Raw genomic sequence first — 24596 nt, 5'->3', positions numbered from 1 at the left:
ATAAAACACCAGGTTTAAATATAATTAAGTAATTTGCTTGCTAAATGGCTAAGACTTAAGTGGGTGACTATATAGACAAGGCTGTAGTTCATCTATACCCTGGATGCTGCATTTGAGGATTTCTACTACTGCCTGTCTCAGGGCCTCTGACTATTGCAGGCCTCTGTATTTTGCCCCTGTTCCCAAAGCTCTGATCCTTGAAGCAGGCTGCATGGAAGTCTCCAGCCATATACTCCATGGCTTGCCTAGGATTAGTGTGGCCAGAGGAGCTGGCTCCAGGCCTCTGGATAGATGCAGGGGTGCAGTCTACTTGGGCACCCAATGGCCCCCCATGGAAGTGCAGGGCCAGGTCCTGCGAGCCTGAGCTGTCACTGTTTGGGGTTGGGAGGACTCCATTCCAAAGGGGCTTTAAGTAAGGCCCATTGGTGTAGGAAATTGCAGCTGGAACCCCAATGACGGGGGGCGAAGGAGTGGGCTTGTCCATAGGGAGCTTCAGGTTGAAAGGTTGGCCCAAAGACATGTCTAGTGGGTAGCCAGTGCTGTTATTAGGAAAGGCAGGTCCTCCAGGAGGGTCCAGCAATGCAGGTTTGCCGAGATGCTCAGCCTCTGAAATGTTCTGTTGGAGCATTCCATGCTGCTGGCTCCAGGACTGTTGCTGTGTTTTCCCATCACCACGGAGCATGTGCATGGGGTTCACTGTAGCGATATCCAGTGGTGGGAGAGCACCCACTGGAATGGGAGCAGCAGCCTTGTGTGCAGAGCCAAGGACACACATAGGTGGGGCACCTGGGGCTGAGTGATGGGATAACGCTCGGGAGCTAGTGCTGATAAGCAGATTGCGGTTGATGGGGCTGGGGTTGGCAATTTGCCCCTCGCACAAAGAGGTAGTGCCAATTCTTGCTCTTGTCTGGCAGAACTGGTTGATCTGGTGCACAATGCTGCTCAGGTCAGCCGGTCGGTTATGGTGAAGCCCAGCTGCCATGGGCAGTGGGATGGTTGAGGTAGACACGGTCACGTTTGGTGGGGCTTCAGTACCTGGCATATTTCTAGTCCAATGGAGGTTTGTATGTGTCTGTTCTAAGTTATGCAGCATCATGTTGGCTGGAGTTGGCTGCAGACTCAAGGGGTAGGGGACAGTCTGTACAGGGGGCAAGGCCTGGTGATGTTGCATGCTCAGGGGTTGGGTTGAGCTGGGAAGGTGCCTCAAGCCCTGCGGCCCAACCTGCTGTCGCGACACTGTCTGTAAACAGGGCTGACTCCGAGGCTTCTGCTGGGCTAAGGCCTGAACGTGGTTTAAATTCTGTTGTTGGGCAATATGTTGGGGTTGCAGAGGCCCCTGTGACTGTGGAGTGGTCTGAGGAACATTTAAAGTGCTCTGGGGAAAATAGGACCCATTGTGATGGTTCATGGTGGCTTCAGGGAACTGGTGTACCCGGCTGCCATGCATGTCCTTGATGACGCCTTTAATGGGCATTTTGACAACACTGAGGAGCCCTGCTTTTGCACTGGCCTGAGATGGGTAGGGGCAATAGCGATGGCTTGAGGTGTCAAGCCCATTCACTGTGCGACGGACGTGCTTCTTTTGGGGAACCTTTACACTGTTAGGAAAGATCTTAATTGTCAGAGGACTGTGGGCCACTTTCTTAGCATAGGCATCCAACTCTGCTGGAGTTGGATACTGTGCAGATCTCATCTTCCGTGTACTGTCCCCTAAAACAGACAAAGGAAAATAAAAAAGAATATATTAGCAGCAACTGAGATGGACCACCCATATCTTTGAACTCAGTATAGCTTAAAAAATGTACAATTTGACTTTAGACTAATGCCTGTTGCAAAGTCTGTTGTGTCAACCCATGCTGTCTCACCCACAATCTTATCACAATCCCTAACCCCCCATACACTAGTAAAAGTTACAAGATGACTTAAAAGCTCAAATGGACTGAACATTAAATAGTATATTAAATGGGGGGGGGGAAGAGGATTCAACAAGTACTAAAAAGAGAAAATAGTGAACTCTTAAGGTGTCCGAGCTGAATAAAGTGGCCAGCAAAAGGTAAAGTGTTGGCATCCTCCAAATGTGGAAATGAGAAATCTTTGTGTGCACTTTACAGACATCAGGCCTTGAGAAGGTTCTGTTAACACAGAACCTTTTCTAGTGAAAAGCAAGGGCCTGGCCACTAATGGAGGGCTGAGGGCCATTTTGAAAAGAATTGAAATTATGGGTGGGACTCATATTGAACCATAACCAAAGGCAGAATTAGGAATTAATTGGAAGACAGAAAGACTGTTTGAATCTAAGGTATGGAAATGGATCAGGAGGTCAGACATTTAGGTGGCTTAGTGAACTTTCATGTGGTGTGTCTGTTGGGAACAAGGACTGCTCATTTAAACACTGCCCTGTAGCACTCAAATACGGAATGTAACAGCATAGAAGGGTAGCTGGGACACATGGTGAAATTAAAAACATCTGGCAAAACTCATGCTAAAGAATTTAATATCCGTATTTAAACTTCAGTTCCAGGTCTCCACAGAACTTTCAGTATCAGTAAGGCTAATTATAATGGTAACACTTCAGAATACTGTTTCATACTTAATAGGTAGTTCATAGGTAGTTATGCAGGAACTAATGCAGGGGGTAATGCTTCAATAACACTCCAGTAACTACTGATAACTAATAAGGAAGGTGATTAATCAGTAACATTTGTAGTAAGAGATTACTTATTTAGTAGTTACTAATAACTATTATATGTTGTATGCCTCCTGCAGTACTACACATTAACTGAGGCTCATTTTAAATAACTATGAATTAACTACTCAACAGTCACATACAATTACCTATGGCAATAAACAGGCTGAGTAGCCAGGTGTCAAATTGCTATTAGCCAATCAGTGTCAATCAGAGATGAGTATCATAACCTACCAGGTTCCTAGAGGGAGGGAGGAGCAGATGGAGAACGAGGGGTAGGGGAAGAAAAAAATGGGAGGCATGAAATGCTCATCGTAAATTCGCACAATCTATTACAATTATTGTTGCTCATCAAGTTGCGAGGCGAATTATATCAGTGTGTAACGCTGTAAAATGGGAGAGCGGGCTGTATTTGGAGCTGTCATCACTCTGTAATTGTACTAAACTATAGCCAGGCATTGGACTGTCAGTGAGTGACTAAGAGAGAGAGAGAGAGAGACTTTTGCCCCAGGTTTCTGAGTTGCAACACAAGCTGGAGCAGTAGAGGTGCTTGGGACTCGCCACTATATGCCGAAGGAACCAGCTTTGCATCTGCATGCAAACAGAGTGTCGATACAGGCTTCTCCATTGCACCGCTCACATTGATAGGACAGAGGACTGGCAACCATGACATTAAACTGCAATATAGAATGTAAAGGAAATGGGCATTATAATGTATAATGTGGTTTAAGCATTACAGAATTCAACTTGTTTGTGTGGAAAAATGTAAATGGGGAAAAAAAATTAAAATAGGTGCACTATTAATGTTACTGTTTTTCTATTAATAGTGTACTTGCTGCTGCTCCAGGTAATCATTCATTACTTAATTTTTTCAAGTCTTTCCAATGTTTAGAATACTTTTCCAGACAATGTGGATGTGGTAAGAATACCCTAAGTAATTACTAATGGGTTACCAGGATTTTCTTAATAGCTAATAATAAGATAACCAACAGCCATTATCTAATTTACTCTGACTAATAAGAAGAGATGTCCTGAAGAAAATGGAGGCAGAACACATGGAATCTGTATATTTTTAATGAGGTAAATTAGCTAGTGATGATTTTCTACAAGATACAATTAAGAGGGGATTTATTAAGTTCCTTTCTGGTTAAAGAGCACAATAGATTCATTTAATTGATGGCAATATGGAGAATGCAATTTTAATGAGTTTAGTCAATTCAGTATGGTGATATATGCATGCAAGGTGTTGAGTCAAACCTGACCCACAACGACCTTTTGCGTGGTTCTCCAGGCAAGTCAGGGGAGAAACAGAAGTGGCCTCTGCATGTTGGGGGAGGCAAAGACAGGGGAGACACACAGAGCCACTGCGCACTCAAGTGGGACTCGAACCCCAGACCTGTCACACAGCGATGCACCGGTCAAACCCGCCATGCCACCACACCCCCACTCAGTATAGTGAAAGGGACATAAAAGGTTCAAAATACTCTGAGCAACCTCGTGAAGTAAAAGAATAATCTTAAATGTGTATTAATAATAAGCAGAACCATATATAGCCTGTTTATTGGCATAGGTAATTGTGACTTGAGTAGTTAATTCATAGTTATTTACATCAACCTCAGTTAATGTGTAGCACTGCAGGAAGCATACAACATTTAATAGTTATTAGTAACTACTAAATAAGTAATCTAATTGTTACTGCAAATGTTACCTACTGATTAATCACTTCCTTATTAACTATCAGTAGTTACTGCAGTGTTAATGAAGTATTTCCCATTAGTTCTTTATTAGTTCCTGCATAAATACCTCTTAAGTATGAAACAGTATTCAGTGTTACCATTATAATGGATATTTTCAGTCAAGATTAAATAGAATGTGTCTAGCTTGTTTTTATCTTCCAGACCATGTGAGCTGATTGTTAGCAAGATACATGTTATGATGCAACACAAAATTACTTAAAACTCATTAGTAAAAACCCACCTAGCTATCTCATGTTACAGTACCTCAGCTTCATGTTTTTGTTACAAACACAAACTCCACTTACTGCATTATGCTATCAAGTGTTAACAGTAATACAGGAAGAATAGTGCAGTAAGTATCTGCTTAACAAATCTCCACTTAGAGGAAATTCACTTTAGCAGACTGCAGATCCGTATAGAAAACATTAGAAAAATGTACTTGTTGGATTGTCTGCTAAGCAGTCAAGTCAGAATGTGGAAACTAACACAGATGATTATACACAACACAATTTCAATTCAATTTATTTTAAAGAACTCTTCTCACACATTGGGGGCAGGATGGCGCAGTGGGCTTGGCCGGGTCCCGCTCTGTGGTGGGTCTGGGGTTTGAGTCCCGCCCCCCGTGTCTCCCAAGCCTTACGCCCTCTGTTGCTGGGTTAGGCTCTGGTTTGCCATGACCCCACTTGGGACAAGTGGTCTCAGACAGCGTGTGTGCGCATGTGTGCGCGCATGAATGACTATCCCTGACACCAAATACTGCAGAAAAGTTCAGTTTTCACAAATGGGGCAGTCTACTCTCATCACACATTAAGGATTGATGGTGGACATGAGCACTGGGGGGAACTGTTAGAAATTTAGTTCAAATTATTACTTTAACTGAAAATGTCTTACTAGAAGATCTATTTGTATATAATACAAATATACACATCGACATCTTCTAGTATTACGTGGTGGCACGGTGGCACAGCAAGTAGCACCATCATCTCTCAGTCCCTGGGTGGTGTGAAAGGACGTGGGTTTGATCCCCACTCTGTCTATGCTGAGTCTGTATGTTCTCCCCGTGTCTGTTTCCTTCAGGTGTTCTGGTTTCCTCCCACAGTCCAGAGACATGCCGTTCAGGTTCACCCATAGTGTGCGAGTGAGAGTATGTTCCACTGATGTATGGATGAGTGACCCATTGTAAGCAGTGTAAGTCACCTTGGTGAATAAGGTGTGTGGGCTTATGACAGTACATAGAGTTCACTGGAAGTCACTTTGGAGAAAAACATCTGCTAAATAAATGTAATACAGATCTTTAGTTTATAATTTATACTCATTCTACATTTCTGCACATTTTCAAAGTATTTCATTACACCAACTACTGCAAAAGTCCCTGTCTCAGAAACTTAAGGGGATTATATTTGAACCATGTATAATGATTAGATACAGCATTAATGACAATTCATTTACATTTATTCATTTAGCAGACGCTTTTCTCCAAAACGACGTACATCTCAGCAAAAATATAATTTGTGCATTACATTGAGAACAAAACATAGCTGCATTCATAAATATCTTTATGGTCTTATGCATAATAGGAGGCTTCAGGCTAGCCATAGTTTCATATTTATGAAAGTTATTTTGCTTGAAATTTTCCAGTGAAAACTGTAGATTAATAAAGCATTATAATAAAGATAATTAAAGCTCAAACTGTCATTATGGCTCAGAATGAGACAAAAATTACTTCAGTGTAGAGTATGCGTACTTGCAAAGGCAAAATCAAATGGAATCCTAAAATGAATCAGGAACAAGGAGAAGTGATTTAAATCCATTTAGGTAAATTCTATCTAGTTTAAGCTTAAATTCAAAGAACTAAATTTGAGAACCTAAGCTGCCAAGAGAATCTGTGGCAACTGCTTCCTGCCCTGTCCAACTCAAATACTTCCACACTGTCTCACGGCAGGCGAGGAAATGAATTCACAACTGTGCCCACACAAACATACAAACTGTTCCCAAGGATAGTGTGTAACTACTCCTATTTTCAGTTTGGCCATTTGAAAATCTCAAATGTTCTTGAAAGGAATTGCATGAGCCTAACAAGAGAGACCAAAATTGAGAAACCAACCAACAGCACTTAGACATAATCGTTAAAGGTACAAGAACTGATGTGATATGGTGAATATTAACGTAGTCAGCATACTGAGTTTCGTTTTCCTTCTGCTCACTTCAGTTTGAATATTTTATAATAACCAGTAGTACATGGCACATCACTGCAAGGCCCTGAATAGCACCAGTCAAATGGAATTTTAGCAAATCTTTAAAACAGAGTTCAAATTTTTAACCATCAGTATTTCTTTTATGTGTAATGTTCAAACATTTTGGGAGACACACATCATCCGAAACCGCTTGTCCCAAGCAGGGTCGCAGCAAACAGGAGCTTAACCCGGCAACACAGGGCGCAAGGCTGGAGTGGGAGGGGGACACACCCAGGACGGAATGCTGGTCCGTTGCAAGGCACCCCAAGCGGGACTTGAACCCCAGACCCACTGGAGAGCAGGATCCGGTCAAACCCACTGCACCACCACACCCCCTTTTGGGAGGCATCATTACACAAACTGCCTGCGTCTTTATTTAAAACTTTGTAGGCAATATACTGAAACACCAAGGTTTAGACTAGGTACCATGTTTGATTGGAAACTCTGGGCTGAAAAACAATCTAGCAACACTCACATACATACCACTCAACCTCCTTTCTCATGCTGTACTGAGAGAAAATGTCTTCAGAATGACTTAATTTTTAACAACCATTATCATGGCATTTATTCTAAGACTTACCTTTAAAATTCAGATGCATCTGATACTACAGAATGCCTTCCAATAGGGGGTAAGCTGTTTTCACAAAGATCTGCAATACTAAGAAGCTAAAACTCTCAGGAGTCTCATTTCACTAATAAATAATAAACCCTCATACCTGCATTACCTATATTTAACCAAATTAGATGACGTCCTAATAACTGGCAACTGATTTTATTTACTCATTTAACTGACATTTTTCTTCTAAATGACTGTGTTAAGCTACTTAATTACATACCCATTTATATAGGCAATTATTGTGGTATCAATTCAGCATAAGTACCTTGCTCAAGGGTACCACAGCAAGATGTGGGATTTGTACTTGAAAGGATCCAGATTCAAGACAGTGGCAATAGCCTGTCCCCGACTTTTCACATCCTCCTATTTAAATCATCCTTTCAGCTTCTTAGAGGAGCAATTTCAGAAAACAGCTGAGAGGTGAATGCTGATACACAGACAATGTGTATTCAGTCTGAATCGGCAATGGAAGGATTGGGGCAATAAGATCTGGTGAAACTGGGTGTGCCTTGCAGATCACTCCAATTAGCAGCAGTGACAAAGATGAATTTCAGACTGAAATGCCCTCAGCTCCTTTGAGAACACACCAAGGGAAATCTACCATTAATGGGGTCCAGTGCATTGGCCTTGACTCTAAAAGTAGTTAAATAAATGAGAGCTATGCAAGAGAGGAAGGGATCCAAAAATCATAAAATATTTCAAAGCCCAAATTACTTATTAGCATAGACTAGCAAGAGAAACTGGCAGCATCTCAACATGGACATCTTTGACCAGTACAACATGAAGTTTTAATTTTATTAGCTTATTTGAATGTTAAGAGGCACCGACTTCCACATAGTAATATAAAAATTAAAAGGTAAGACTGCCAACTCCCTTCCTGGAAACCCCTTTCCAGAACTCATCCTAGCCACATAAACTATTGGATAAAATACTGCAATTTTGAAATTGTAACAGCGAGCTTCACAACAAATCAAAAACATGATGCTCAATGAAACATGGAAGATCTAACAAGGCCATCTTAGACTGTGTGAATTGTTTCTCAGCACATCAATCAATGTTTCCCGATTTCTGCAATTTATACAAGATTAACTGTGACAAATGCATTTATATTACTGCCCTGCATCTATCAATATTGCTATGAATTTGGATCATGGCAAATTAGCTCTAAAGTTGCCTCTGCAGCCTAGCAGAAAAGGTAAATGCTACAACATTTGTAGGCAGACAATTCAGCTACAACACAGAAGGACTGTAACACTGAAAGAGAAGTGTGCTTTGGTTCATTAGGTTTCTTCATTTGTGTTGCTCTAAGAGTGGATGCACACAGCTATATTTTAATTAGTTTTATACAAATTCATCTGCTAAATGAGTCAGTATATATAAAAAGCTACCACATGTAACATTAAGACAAAAAATAAGGCTTCATATAACAGTAAGATGGTTTTTTTCTAGTTCATACAATATAAAATACAAAATATGATTCTAAACATACGCAAAATAGCCTTTATTACAACTTTGTTTAGATAGATAAACTTTGCCATGATTTACCTACAGCAGGTTATACCCACACAGCATCTTACTTTTAGAGGAATAATTTGGGATAAGTACTTTGATAAAGGGTACTACTGAAAGAGACAGGGCCCTTCAGATTTCAAGGCAAAGCACTAGTCATTATGCTACATGGCATAATAATACAACTGCTCTCATTTTAATTCATTAACATGGATCAATACCTTTCCAGTCAGCAGTCAAGAAAATAAGTTATTGATGTCAACCCCAAACGCAAACTAAAATTTGAAGTTAGCAGCATAAAGAATTCTTGTAACTTAGGTGTTACCATAACTAACATGTGCACCTGTTCAAGGAAATAGTCTCACTTAGTAAAATTTTAATACATGATTTATTAAAAAATGAAATGGGGCAACTGTAATTATTCAAATGCAACACTATTTGGACTGCTGTAATTCAATCACCATTACATAAATGTGGCTTAATGGACTGTCTTGCTAGAAAATGGAAGCAATAAGAATCTCATTAACCTTTTTAAGGATTATTAGTTTTGGTTTGATTCCACTTCAAACAAGTCTCAATTTGTTATCTATATCAGGCTGTTATATGACAGTGTAACGCCCATTAGCTAATGCCTACCATGCCATGATATTATGTACTTCTTGTATTTTTTTTTTTTTTTATAAGTATATGCTTGTATACTTATCCATGAACTATAACCTAAATCAAGGGTAAAATGCTGTCATGTCCCAAAACACTCAATCAGCCTGGCAACCAGTTCACCTCAGTGTTCCTCATCTAAATGTCCCAAAGACCTAGAAATGTGATTATTTTAATATAAAAAGGTCAAGCACAGGCATTAGCCATGCCAGGATGGGAACGACAAGCAGTTTTTCCATAGTGTTCACTGACATGAAGACAACATTTGGCTCCAATCACATGCCTTACTTTTGCTGACTGCATCTCTAGGGGACAAAACCTTGAGAAGCACTGACCTAATATGAAATTAAATCCATTTTTTTTGTTTTCCAGTTGTTAAACACCAACCAAAAGTGGTCTCTTCTGCTGTTGGTTCAGCTAATCATGCACCTGCATCCAAGTCTCTTTCTGCTAATGTAATGCATGCATTGTATTTTCTATGAGATGTACATCACTTTGGAGAAAAGCATCTGCTAAATGAATAAATGTAATCAGAATGACTGATCACAGATATGATTTTTCTTCCATCAAGATAAAGGCTTCCTGGGTCAGCCAGTCCCAAGAGTATTCTTCAGAAAGAAGGGGGGGGAGGAGAAAAAAAAAAAAAAAAAAAAAAAAATGGATAGATGTTGCTGTTCTTGCTGGAAAGCAGGTGAAACTGTCTCTAGACAGAATCTTCTCCAGTTTGTGCAAGGTCTGTGGTAAAAGGATTCCAATAGATGGAAGGTCTGCTCAGTTAGTCATTTTCTTATGTGATGACTGCTTTGCTATTATAGCAGAGGGCATTTTAAGCAATCAGTAGACTTAATATAATGTTCTAATGTCAAAGTAACTGAACTACCTTCTTCAGTATAGTGTCAAACTAAAATGGAACTTGGGCATATGCTGTGTTTAACTACACTATATGGCTAAAAATATGTGGACACCTGACCATCATACTTATAGTATAAGTTTGTTGGACATTCTGTTCCAAAACCATGAGCATTAATCTAGAGTTGGACCCCTTTGTGGCTATAACAGCCTCAACAATACTTCTGGGAAGGCTTTCCATGACATTTTGGAGTGTGTCTGTGGGAACTTCGGCCTTTTCAGCCGAAAGAAAAATTGTGAGGTCAAATACCGATGTTGGACATGGAGACCTGGCTCAACAATCAACATTCCAGTTCATCCCAAAGATGTTCAATAGGGTTATGGTCAAGGCATCCCGAGTTCCTCCACACTAAACTTGTTAAACCATGTCTTTATAGACCTGGCTTTGTGCACAGGGGCACAGTCATGCTTGAACAGGAAAAGTCTTCCCCAAACTGTTGCCACAAAGCTGGAAGGACACAATTGTCTAAAATGTCTTTGTATGCTGTAGCATTTACAGTACCCTTCACTGGAACTAAAGGACCTTGCCCAAACCCTGAAAAACAGCCACAGACCATTATCCCTCCTCCACTAAACTTTACAGTAGGCACTAAGCATTCCGGTAGGTAGCATTCTCCTGGCATCTGCTGAACCCAGGTTCGTCCATCAAACTGCCAATAGCAAACCGTGATTCATCACTCCAGAGAACACGTTTCTACTGCTCCAGAGACCAATGGCAGCATGCTGTACACCACTAAAGCCAATGCTTGGTATTGTGTATCGTGATCTTAGACTTGTGTGCAGCTGCTTGGCCACGGAAATCCATTTCATGAAGCTCCCAACAGTTCTTGTGCTGATATTGCTTCCAGAGGCAGTTTGGAACTCTGCAGTGATGTAAGAGGATAACCAATTTTTACATGCTATGTGCTTTAGCACTCGACAGACCCGCTCTGTGAGTTTGCATGGTCTACCACTTTGTGGCTGAGCTGTTCTTCCTCTGAGATGCTTCCACTTCACAATAATAGCACTTAGTAAACTGGGGCAGATCTAACAAAGCAGAAATTTCACATACTGGCTTGTGGCAAAGGTGACATCCTATGACAATGCCACATTTAAAGTTGCTGAACTCTTTAAAATGAACCATTTTGCAGTCAGTGTGGTGTTTTCTTATGCACCTGTTAACAATGGGTGTGGCTGAAGTGCCTGAACTCAATTAAGAGGGGTGTCCAAAGACTTTTGGCCTTATAGTGTATACAGATCAAAGAATTGATCTGAAATTAGTCAACATCTTCACTTCTAGAATTTCACATCATAATCAAATTTATAAGGGACCAGGTTAATGTGCAGAGCCATGTTGAGCCAAGCAAAATAATCTGCAAACAGCTGATTTCTTAAGTCTAGCAAAAGAGTTTCCTGTGCACTTTCCCCTCTGAGCAGTTTAATGATTTTGGAGAAAGTCATCTGCTAAATGAATAAATGTAATCAGCTACAGTACAGTAGTATAAATCAACTGAAAAGTAGCTTGGGATCATTTCCCAAGTTAAAACTGCAATTTGTTTTCTTTTGTCGCCCATTTGCAATACATGCCAATTGGTGAACATGTAAATCCCAGCATCAGAAATTAAGTTTCACTATAATAGTTGTCCAAGTGATGCTATTAGGACTATTATTCTTGTTTTGGCTTTCTCTGACCTTGGGGGGAATCTTTGGACTTCTTTAAGAAAGAGAGGAGATGAGAAGGTTACTTACATTTCTGAAGTCCCGTGTTCATCTGCAAGTGGGAGAGCAGCTGGAATGGAAGGTCACCTGGAACTGGCAGACAGGCCAGCATTGCACACAGCCACTAGTGCACCATGAGAGTCCCACGTCTCACCACACTGCAGAACACATAGAGCACAGTGCAGTGCAGTAAGAAAACCAGGCCATCTTGAGGCCTGCAAGTTGAAGCTTAGGGTCAAAAGCTCCTATATTTCTAGTTATAGGCACTTTCAAACCTTCCTACATCACAGAGCATTTAGAAATATTTTTCTTAATATAATACAGCATGCATCTCCAGTGGTTTTGCCATCTCTGCTTCATTTTCATCTTGATTTCTTACAAATCAAAGAACTGTAATTAGGAAGGAGGAGTTTATACAAACCATGTTATAATTAGAAATGCAGAATTTAATCCACTTTATTAGAAATGACTTTGCTTTCCGTGACTGCTGCAAATCATAACGGTACAGGTTTTTCCCTAGGGGCTTAGAACAAATAATCCCAGTTAGAAATAATCATCACTTTAGGCTTGAATTATATTTGTTGGAAGGGAGCAACATGTCTTTGGGGGAGAAGGAAAAAAAAAAAAAAATCCCTTGATGTTAAAAGATGAGGAAAACTACTGAAGTTATGCTTTGACTACCAAGTCGAGTTTTTAAACAACCACATACTGCCATTACAGAAAAAATTGTGAAGCATTTCAGGTTATGCTTGAGTGCAAAGAATAGTCAAGTGCTTCTCTGGGTAATAATAAAAACTATGAAGAGTTTTGATGAAGAGACACAGCAGTGTTGGGAGCTCATACTTCCAGGACAGCTAACAAAGAGCAAGTTCTAAATGTACTGGAGACAATAGCTTGCTTGACCACTGTTCAGTGGAATGAATTAACAGGAGGCCAGAGGTTGAGGATGCAGTGGAAATATCAAGAACCTAAATCCTTTTTTGCTTGGAAAGCTACAACCAGAACCTTGAGCTTGAACCCCCAACTGGAACCAGGGAAGACAGAGACAGAGATAGAAACATCTTGGAGGTGGCATCTATGAAGGCCGACCAATTGGAAAGACAGTTGCCTTCTGTGTCAGCTGAAGAGGGATGGTAATAGGAAGAACAGCCAAATCTCATCAACAGATAAGATGACAAGAGCCTTGACTAGCATCTGAAACAAGGGTCAAATATCACCACAAGGAACAAATCTCAACTTTCTGGCAACTGTACTCAAGCTATGAGAGACACAAAACTTATCTGTAGTCAACACAGCTTGGAAGAAATGTCCAAAAATGTTACCTGCATTCAAGTGCAATATCCTTATGTTCAGCAATTTGTGATGCTCAAAATAGTACTGATAAACAACTATAATGGGGGGGGGGCAATTAAAATAAAAACTCAAAATACTGATTCTGTGGAGATGTTTACCTCCTAGTATTCTGCTATGCCAGAAGGTTTTACCTCCAGTACTGGAGGACTTGTCTGGGGTGGTAACCGTTGACATTACTTAAGCTTGGGCATTTTTAAATCATGCAGATTTAAATAGTCAATATAAAACCATGACTTTTTTTTTTGTTTTAAATTGTTGATTTAAATGAAGTTCACTTTAATTCATTTTTCATCAAATCTTAGTTTTATTTGGTAACATATCTAGAAGCACTTAAACATCTTTAAATGACTAATTTGAAAGAGTAATGCATTCTGCATCACTTAAAACTGAATTTTAAAACAGTTTTAAAGATTTTCAGGAAGAAAAATATTTTGGTAACACTGCTATTGAAAGTAATGTAGAACATAAGATTTAAAAAAATAAAATCTGATTTTTATATCTTTTTTTAAAAATCACCAACCCTGACATTACTAATTTCGTGCCCTCTGCAGATAAGTACAAAAAGAGGAGGAGGTTAAAGAGCTTTAGAGCTTCTCTATAGCCACTGATATGCATTTGCAAGGACAAGTGCTTCAGGAAAAGTTAAACAGCAGAGACCTCTTAAACTCCATCAATTCAGGTCACCTACTGTCTAGTATTTCAACCACTATTTCCATTTTAAAAGGAAAGTACAATTATATCATATATCAAATGCTGTAGTGACACAGCACAAAAAAGACTGATGGAACTGACTGCTCCTTCTAGCACGCACATCCGATCCATTTGCTAGAATTAAGTATTTTAGTGGAATCTAGCCAGCTGGAATCCAATACTCCAAACCCTACACAGTGTACACACCTAAGAATTTGCTGAAACCTATGAGTGTGAAACCTTCTGGGAAATTTCCCATGAAATAGGCTTTCATTTAGGAGTTTATAGTTACTGCTCAATGTCAGGGCCATTTCTGATAAACCAACAATGCAGACATGTTCTTATTTACAGCTTAGTTCAAACATATGAATAAAGCTTTTATATGAATTACAATTTTGTCACAATTCACTTGGTTGCAGATGTTTTACTCCTTGACGCTCATTCACAACCAAACATTTTCTTACTTATACAATATTGGAATACATTTGAGTTACTGGGTTGTTATGCAGAAAATATAAGCCTTCATGATCATTCTATATGACAAATTCCACAGAAACAACATAAAACAGGGGAAATAAATCTATTCCTAAATATAATGCAATGGTAGAACAGCATATGGCTCACTGTAACATTCTGATATGAAGCCATAAATTATGCCAAAAAAAGCTGCTGATTAATCCCAACAAGGCAGCAACTGGCTAATTTTCAGTCCAAAACTACAAAGCAAAACAAAATAATATGGTGCTTCATGTTCCATCTGCAATAGAATTACTTTCACATGTACTGATCTCAAAATCATTCTCATATCTGCATTTAGGGGAGAATTAAGTTACTTTCCAGTATTTTTATGCCTACAAAAGCTTCAAGAAATGACTTTAATATAGAGATGATGACCAGAAGTTACATGTACTGTATAATTTGGGGAAGGAATTTATTCTTTTAACAGCTTGCCTGAGAACTTGTCATTTGCCTCAAAAAGTATATAAGATGTCAATCACAGATACGTACATGCAAACAAGAATTTTTAATCAGCCAGCTGAGATCTGTCCAAAAACATGCATATTCCAGCTGTGTAAGCAAGCAGGTCAAATATTTCTGTAATGAAATGAGAAATTGGGAGAGTTCATGTGACAATACCCAACTGATTTTCTGTAGTAAAGCTTCCACATTTTAAACATCCCACAAATTGTAGGTTCTGTTACAGTAATCCCACAAACATTACTGAAATATTTATTGCATCTAGCACAAAAATAACTACTCAAAATATAACTGCTAAATGTAACTCAAATTTGAAAGGAAACCTAGCTGTTTAAGGACTCAGTCAAATTTAATTCTGTTGACTATCACACAGCAAGATACACCAGAAAATGAGTCCATGTCAAAGCCAGTCCAGCCATCTAAGCTCGCAGTGGGTGATGGCATGTTAGTCTATGAAGACTGGCAATTGTTAGCCTACAATAGACCAACTCACAGGAATCAGCTGCTTCACAGCTTTTTTGAATCGAGTTAGAATGGTGCAGCTTCCGTCTGAGCCAATGAGGACAACCTACTCATCCAGGACAGAGAGATATTTGCACACATTTAATAGTGTGTTGCTCAAGATCTAGAAACACAGGTGCGTGGGAGTGGGCAGTGGACAGCTCTTTTCCATGAAGGAGCAGAATACTGATAGACTGTCGGGGGGTGGACGACACACACTCCAGTACCTATTTGTCAAATCATTTGGGGATTTATGAATAAATCATGCTGGAACAAAACAAAATGTTATTCCCCCCCCCCATGTAAAAATTAAGACAAACAACTTGCCCAATGAGACTGCCTCCCAGAGACTTCCCTACCTGCCTCACTTACTTGCTGCAGGCAGTGAAACCATTAAAGCCAATCCCTGCAGTCTGTCATAAAACAATGGTCTAATTATTTCATATTTTGCTACACAACACATTAAGACATTCACAAACATACAATCAACATCACCCATGATTACAGCTAATGGCCTGGGCCATTAGTACTCATGGTGATGAAACCATGTACATTACTCCAGTTCCTGCAGCACACTTATCACTTGGTTATCTCAACATACCAGTTGCTCCGGTTAAAAAGCAGAACGGAAAGGGCTTCAAAATGGGTCAGAAATTCAATCATATCTGGAACCCAAAAATGAAACTCCTTAAGAACCGTAATTCCCGCACCAATCAACCTATATAACCCTTCACTACAATTTGCAGGAGCCAGGATGGGCTGATTACAGAACACAGCCAAGTTGATGAAACCTCAGCCCTTTTGTGATTTCACATCCGGATGAAAAGTTAACTAACAAGCAAATATTCCGGTAAAGTAGCTTTAAAATACGTTATACACAGTTTTTGCCTTGAAAACGTTATCTTTGTGTATTAATAAGGGTCACAGAATGTGACTCCTACCTGATATTGCTGACCCTGTGTCTGAACTGAGAGTCATCCACTTAATTGCTAAAGAACTCCTACATACTCACCTTCTACAGTATAACTTCCCATGTTATGCATGTGAAAAAGGAAGCATAAAGATGCAGAGATACATTTTTTTAAAGTCACTTATACAAGGTTACATTTTACTGTTCTTCTGGATTTAAGGTACAAGGTAAAGAGAACATTTGTGTATAAAGATCTTCAGCCTGAAGAAGGTTCTATGACTCAAAAATGCCAAGGACTTGCATGTTCTGCTCAAGAACCTTGTCTCAGTCAAACTTCATAAGGGAAATCTGGTGCACTCATACTATAGGTATGGGAATCCAAGGATAGCTGTTCCTCCAGCAGACTTCTTGTCTCACTCCATCCAAATTCCACCAATAAGACAATTGAAAAGCTTCATTCTGTTTTTTTTTTTTTCCCCCCTCCTTTTAATAATTACTACTACTACTATTATTATTTACTGATTTAGCTAACACACACACACACACACACACACACAGTCTGAAATCCCTTGTTCCGGAGCCTAGCCCGGCAACACAGGGCGCAAGGCTAGAGGGGGAGGGGACACACCCCAGATGGGACGCCAGTCCGTCGCAAGGCACCCAACAACTACATTAAAATAAATTTCCCCCAGTACTTAAAACAATACCTAAACTAGGGATAGGAGATAGAAATATTTGTTTTAAGACTAAATGAAATTTACTCAAACCAGATCAGAAAATACTAAATAAAAAAAGAACCTGTGACAGACTAATTCAACAATCATTTATTCCTTATTCATCAGAAATAGCTGAGTGGCAAAACAAAGCTATGGGCCGTTCCTTTCAGTCCTATCCTACAAAAGAATGCGGCACTAAAGAAGTTCAGGAAACCACTCCTTGTTGAACAATTAGGATTTGAACTCAGTTTCAGTTAAACCCTGTCTATAACAAATCCACTACAGGCATATTACAAGGCCCACAGACATATATATCCTTGTACTCCCTGAAGTCTGAATTCAAAGTGCTGGTTATAGCCTACAAATCCATCAATACATCTGCTCTCCAATATCTACAAGACCTGTTTACTCGCTACACCCCAGCCAGATTGCTACACTCTTCCACTTATATCTGCTTGGTAGTCCCACACACGTAACATTCAAAATCAAAACACAAAGGTTTCTAGTTCTGGCTGTCATGGAATAACCTCTACCTCTCATTCAGAACTACTGAATTTCTCTAAATTTAAGAAGGGTCTCACCTCTTTCAGACTCATATCTCCCTGATCTCATAAGTACATGGTGTGTTTATGTCTAATTTTTTTTTATTTTGAAAAATTGATGAATAATGGATAAACCTTTAAGCAGCTACTCATGTGCACTGGTCAAATGGAGGAATGTGAAAGTTAACTGTACTCTACAATCATGTGTCTACATCCAAATGTTTCCTATTGATGTAATGCACTCATTGTATTTCTCTGAGCTGTACAATGCTTCGGAGAAAAGTATCTGCTATATGAATAAACAGAGAGCCTATTAGCGTTCAAGATTACTAAATCAAGTAGACTGCAATGCAAGCCCAAAATATTCCTGCTGAACTTCCCCAGATTTTCTGTTCAAAAAGAACAGAAAAGGCAGAAAAAAAAAACATTAATTTCTCATATAATCTACTGCTTATGAAAATGGTAACTGTACAAGATTTTTCAAACAGCAGCCCAACCCTGGTCTTGGTAAACAACCAATTCTCTGACAGAATTGCACAAAAATACACCAAACTTTTTGAGAAAGATGGCAGATGTAAGGTCCAGGCTCACACAGCCAATGTAGCAGGAATTTAAGCAGATGGTCAGCACTTCTCACAAAGGCATAGAAAGCGAGACTGGACTTAAAACTACCATTTACAAAAGAGCTATTGAAGGGTGCTATATGTACAGAGACCAAGGCATTTTGATGGAATTTGATCATGTCAAACTGCGTAAGTGACAGTAATATGCAGCTCTATACACAATATATTCTCAAGATGAATACAGACCAGGTTTTAATAAAAAAAAAAAAAAAGTCAACTGTCTTGAAAGGGAATATTAGAAGTTTAGGTTTCCCACAATCACAGACAAAATAACATTTTTCAATAATTAGGATCTGCACCATGGTGCTGAGCTGCAGTCCTACCAAGAAGAATCTGTCCAATGTAAACCTGAAAACAGAACTCAGAAGTGCAAAATTTTAGTAAATCTAATATACATCTAATACTGAACTATGTACAATTATACAAAGGAGGTCACTCCAACGTCAAGAAACCCATTACTAAAGCCTATTCCTTACTAACAGAAGATACTCGATTTGCTACTATCAAATACAATTGCTTATTAAAAAAAAAAAAAAAAAAAAAAAAAAATCATTCCATGAATGAGTTTCTTCAACATAAGCATTAAACCTATTTAAGAGCTCAACAGTTAAACTTGATCCAATACACAGGAGGGCAGCAAGCAGTGTAGAGGTTAGAGCAGATACTTTACAATAAAAAGACCCATCAAAACATGGCAGTCTGAATCCTACCTCATGGTGTAACACTTTTGATGAAGGTACTATTCCTAGGTGGGGAAAAAAATCCAAATTACTGACTTTGGATGCAAAGATCGCAGGTTCAATCCCATCTCCGGCTGTAGGATGCTTCAGCAAGGTAATTACCATAAAGTGCTCTAGTAAAATTACCCAGCTGTATAAATGGGTAAATAGCTTAACATTGTAAGTCACTTCAGAGAAAAGCATCAGCTAAATGAATAAAGTAAATTTTAAGAAATGGGTAAAATAGTGCTAGAGGTTTTGTAAATAAACCTGACATTTTAAGTCACTTTGGAGAAATGTGTCATCTAAATGAATACATTATAAATTGCTATGACTTACAACTGATTCTGCTAATTCTGCAAAACTAGCCATTTTTTCTGGGCCAGCAAGTAGCATAATTCTTACAGCTAACATCTTCCAGTCAAAGGACCCAGGTTCAAAGAGCACCCCCACTGAACAAAGTACCAACCCTAAATTTCTCCACTAAAAGATATCCAGCTGTATAAATGAGTAAATCATTGAAAGTAGCTTAGTTTACAAACTTGCAACACCAGATTTCTTTAAACATATGTGTTAATAAAATGAATAAACAGTTAAAGATGTTGGAAACACCTAAAGATGTATCACTACACAGCCTGGTGTGCTTAAGGTGAGAAGCCAATTATTTTGGCCATACTTATTTTTAATCTATACTGTTATTAGCCATAATACCAAATAAATGCCTCACTACTTGTGCTCTTCAGCCCAAATTCTAGTTAACATATTAGCATCCTCTTTAAAATGTTCCCAAAGTCCATTTTACCATTTGTAAACAGAAACATTCTACTGCAAAATTATGTCATTAACACCTCAAAGGTAAAATCAGTTTTGCTTTGATAAAGCAGACTAAGTGGTGAAGTGTCTGCTATTACTGGTGCAAAAGGAATGCAAAATTTGGCTCAAACAAAAATCTATAAATTCTTTTTTATATACCAAGACTGATCAGCAACTACACATAATGTAAACATCTATTATACTATACATAAGTCCAAAATTAAGAGGTGCATACCAAAAACAAGCTCAGGCAACAATGCTGGGGACCATTTGCAAACATGTGATTGCTCATAAACATAAACAGCAAAGCAGTGATTTTTCAATTGTTATTTGCAACTGAGTACTGTTTTTTAAAAAAAAAAAAAAAACAAATATAGGTAGGGTCTTTGGGTAAAAACAGGTGGTTAAGTTTACCGTCATGCAATCTTAATATTCCAAATTCATATCCCACTCCTGATGCAGTACCATGATCAAGGAACTTATCACAAATTCATTCAGTAAGAAAAGTCTGCTGTATAAATGAGCAAAACACTGTGAAGAACAATATTGTCACTTGCCTTTGACAAAAGTGCCACATAAATAATACCAGCCAATTGTATTACCAGTTCCAATCATGTTTTTGCTAAATCTAAGATAAAATCCTGCAGGTCATCCATCTGCATGATACATTTGAGAAGTTGTGAGGTCCACAAATAAGAAAACAATGACAACAACAACATTATGATTTAAGAAGGTCCTTGCTGTTCAGAGACAGAGCTGTATAATACTACCATCAGAATTTTTCCCTTAAAAGTTATTTTTACGTAAGCCAGTGCGCCTAGTCAGCTTTAGTTACATTTGTTAGAGCAGACTCCTACTTCAAGACAGACATCACACACAGCAGCAGCTTTTGTTTTATCCTCATCAACACTGGACAGATATCAAACGCACAGCAGCTCAATCACAATCAGTGGCCTGAAAAACAGTGTACAACCTGGCAAGTCGCCACTGTGCCAAAAGCATGAATAACCTCACCCCTGGCCTTCCTGCAACGGAAGAAGCCTGTATCAGCTCCGTCTGCTAGTTAGACACATGACTCTACATTTCCAAGATTACAGATGACCAGTCCTCAAAAGACCGTCCATCCAGCTGAACTGGATGTATCCTGATTCAGACTAGCTGAAGCCCATCCTCTCCAACGTGCAAACTCAGCCCACAATTGTTTTAGTTATATCCGGAAGTCGGACTTGGGCTTCTTGCGACTGGCTGGTAATCGTATAAAAAAACGACACCAAATTCGCACGACCAATAAAAAAGCGGGACCTTACACAACCAATGGAAAGAGGAATCCAACAGCACCAATAAAAGAGCGAAATAGCGCACAACCAACAGGAAAGAGGATCAGACAACCAATTGGAATGCTGAAATCGAGTTAAAAACGCAGTTATTCCGGAAGTAACATCAAGAGCTGGATTTGCAGCACGACTAAATCTCTTTGTTACCTTTCTGACCTATTTCAATGGACTGGATATTCGAGGAATCTTCACTAAATTATATACACTAAAGGTATAACACGTTAAGGACTCAGAAAAAAAAAACTGCGATTTCAGTGTTCATATCAAACTAAATGCGCACTTTAGTTACGACACACCTCTGTGTTTGTCTGCTGGGGTGTCACACTGACCCGAGTAAAGCAGGCTTGCTGACATGTACCAACTGAACGTGACATGGAAAACCGGCCGTCGAGTCAGCTCAGGAACAGGATTACATCGACTACCATAAAGAAAATGATGGAAGTGCAAATTAAAGACTAACACTCTGCGTCGTGGACCGGATTTAAACAATGAATGAGACTTCTGGATCGGGGCAATTATTTATTACAACAGTCGTCCGAAAAGATATTCACATCGTCACTACTACTTACGGATTTAAATTCAAATGTTCGTCGGCCTCAATTATTGAAGAGTCGTTGAAGCGAACCCGATCTGAGCTAAACGACTACGTTCACCTCGGTTTACCTGTGCCCCGTGTGCAATGGGTCCTAATGTGGCAGTCATTTTCATTTGTAAACGAAAGTCTAAATGAGTCCTTTACTTTAAAAAAGTAGGTATGATAATGATGATATTATGCTCGAGTCCGCTTGCAACCGTTTCTTGAAGCGTCTGGTAGAAGGTGATCATTATCCGACAGAATTCTTTCCTCCATCACAGCGAGCACCCAGTGAGTCACGTCCTATTTCACACTAGGGCCACAAAGGCAAACGTCAGGGTGGACACGCGAAGATGCCTAGCCACACACATGTGATCATGTAACTTGTCATTAATTTAAGGGTCACAAAAAATATAGCAGGACTACAGACACAGCAGAAATGAAATCATCACTGAAGTCTGACACAAATCAACTGACCAGCCAATTCATAATCAAGCTGTTAAAAAAGGAAAACGCTGATCGCGATCTCTAACCGTACGGGTCGTAGCCAGACCTTCGAATATCCTGAAAACTAACAATATTCCCCATGATGATGCGAAATTTCAAAGTTACAGCACTGCCAATGTTAATTTATTCATTTATGAAGAGTTAAACTATCGCCCTAACGGAGTGAGACAGTAGCTAAGAGAGGACGCGCTAGCCCTGCAGCTAGACGTTTCTTTCCTGCTCTGCTGTAATTAAATCGGTGAACCCACGGATTCGCTAGCTCACAAAGCTAACATTATCATGCACTGCAGTCGCCGCCAAGACCTTTAGACTTGTTTGAAGCAGTGGTCAGGAAATTGCCATTTATTAAACGTGCTCGTACTCACTCTCAGAGAGGCCACGCGAAATGCATGGTTTAAAAGCCGGTCATGACGACTCGCTTCCACAGTACCGGCAGCTGCGCCGAATCCCTGCTCGTTCTGTGGTACCAAGTTCGCGCGCATGCGCAGAAACAGGCGACTTTTGGACAGGGAAAGTCCTCGGGTCAGCCTCTGTACGCCTGTCAAAGTTATACAGTTCGTTGTATTTTTGAAAGGGGGTGCGGTGGCGCAGTGGGTTGGACCACGGTCCTACTTTCCGGTGGGTCTGGGGTTCGAGTCCTGCTTGGGGTGCCTTGCGACGGACTGGCGTCCCGTCCTGGGTGTGTTCCCTCCCCCTCCGGCCTTACGCCCTGTGTTACCGGGTAGGCTCCGTGACCCCGTATGGGACAAGCGGTTCTGAAAATGTGTGTGTGTGTGTGTGTGTGTGTGTGTATTTTTGAAACGCTGCTAATTGTTATCATATCAAATTAAGCAAGAAGAGCAGACCGCGCTGCTGAAAGATCAAGTTTACTTCAGTAGTTTTATGCATGGACAGAAGTACTACTGAGTCAAACCCAACTCATAGCAACAACTTACACATGGTATGGTTTTCTAGGGAAGTGGTTTACCATTGCCATCTTCCAAACATGTTTGCAGAGTGCAATCACACACACTCTACACTCACCAAGGAGCTGAAGTATCAGCTTTACCCAGTGTGCTCCTGTGCCCCAGGAAGTAGGTGGCACAGCCAGTAGCATTGCTGTCTCATAGTGCCTGGGTAGTGCAAGAGGACATGGGTTTGATCCCTGCTCAGTCTGTGTGGAGTTTGCATGTTCTCCCTGTGTCTGCAGGAGTTTCCTCCCACAGTCCAAAGAGGTGCTGCTCAGGTTCCCTATAGTGTGTGTGTGTTCCACTGATGTATGGATGAGTGACCCATTGTAAGTAGTGTATCTAGCTGTTAAAGTCACCTTGGTGACTAAGGTAGGTGGGTTGGTAACACTACATAATAGCTATTGCAAGTTGCTTTGGAGAAAAGCATCTGCTAAATATGTAAATGTAAGTAGTCTTATGCAGAAGTGCAAGTTATTAGGTATCAGGCAAGAAAAATATTAGCAATAGGCCCTAGTGGAGTTACACAGAAATACTGAGGGAATACAATCCACACCCATGCTTAAACATACCTTTATAATCTGTGTTTGTAAGTGAAATTACACAATTTAGTGTTAAATCAGTCAAATTTTCCACCTAAACAGATGGCTACTGAGACTGGTGCATACAGCTGTGATTCTTGGTATGAGACTTAGTATGTACAGTAGGTGTTACTGTCACTCAGTCACTACTGAAAATTGTTTATCCTACATCAGGACTGTGATGGTCCAGAGCCTATCCTGGAAGTGCAGCGCTAGTCTAAGCAGGGTATACCCCTGTGATGGTAGCATCACAGGGTAGCTACATACTATGTACAGAACATGCAATTTCAAGTCATCAGTTCACCTGAAAGACATATCTTTGAACTGCAGGAGGAAACCAGAGCACTAGGAGAACATGCAAACTCTACTCAGACTGAATGGGGGAAAACCCTTCCTCTGACTGTGAGGCACTGTTTACACAGACCAGTACTTAAAATACTGTTGATGTACACTGATCAGCCACAACATTAAAACCACTGACAGGTGAAGTGGATAACATTAATTATCTTGTTACAATGACACCTGTCAGGGGGTGGGATATAGCAGACAGCAAGTAATCAGTCAGTTCTTGAATTTGATGTGTTTGAAATGGGAAAAATAGGCAAGCGTGAAGATCTGAGCAACTTTGCTAAGGGCCAAATTGTGATGGCTAGACAACTGGGTCAGAGCATCTCCAAAGCAGCAGGTCTTGTGGGGTGTTCTTGGTATGCAGTGGTTAGTACCTACCAAAAGTAGTCCAAGGAAGGACAACCAGTCAATCAGT

General features: G+C 39.9%; 1 protein-coding gene across 2 annotated transcripts; it reads right to left on the bottom strand.

Annotated features, from left to right (window-relative positions):
• Window positions 1-22740, bottom strand: LOC108938319 (protein FAM222B-like). Of its 2 annotated transcripts, none has more exons than XM_018758806.1 (3): window positions 22671-22740; window positions 12076-12203; window positions 1-1710 (listed from the first exon to the last, which is right to left on the bottom strand). In XM_018758806.1, the coding sequence occupies exons 2-3, from the start codon at window positions 12155-12157 to the stop codon at window positions 89-91; spliced, it is 1704 nt and encodes a 567-aa protein (XP_018614322.1). In that variant the 5' UTR covers window positions 12158-12203; window positions 22671-22740; the 3' UTR covers window positions 1-88. The 2 variants fall into 2 exon arrangements, with proteins under 2 accessions (XP_018614322.1, XP_018614323.1); XM_018758807.1 differs by lacking the exon at window positions 22671-22740 and adding an exon at window positions 20905-21003.
• Between the last annotated feature and the right edge of the window lie 1856 nt (window positions 22741-24596).

Source organism: Scleropages formosus, chromosome 10 (assembly GCF_900964775.1).
Source record: "Scleropages formosus chromosome 10, fSclFor1.1, whole genome shotgun sequence".
NCBI classification, from domain to species: Eukaryota; Metazoa; Chordata; class Actinopteri; order Osteoglossiformes; family Osteoglossidae; genus Scleropages; species Scleropages formosus.
This window is presented reverse-complemented; position numbering and strand designations above follow the sequence as displayed.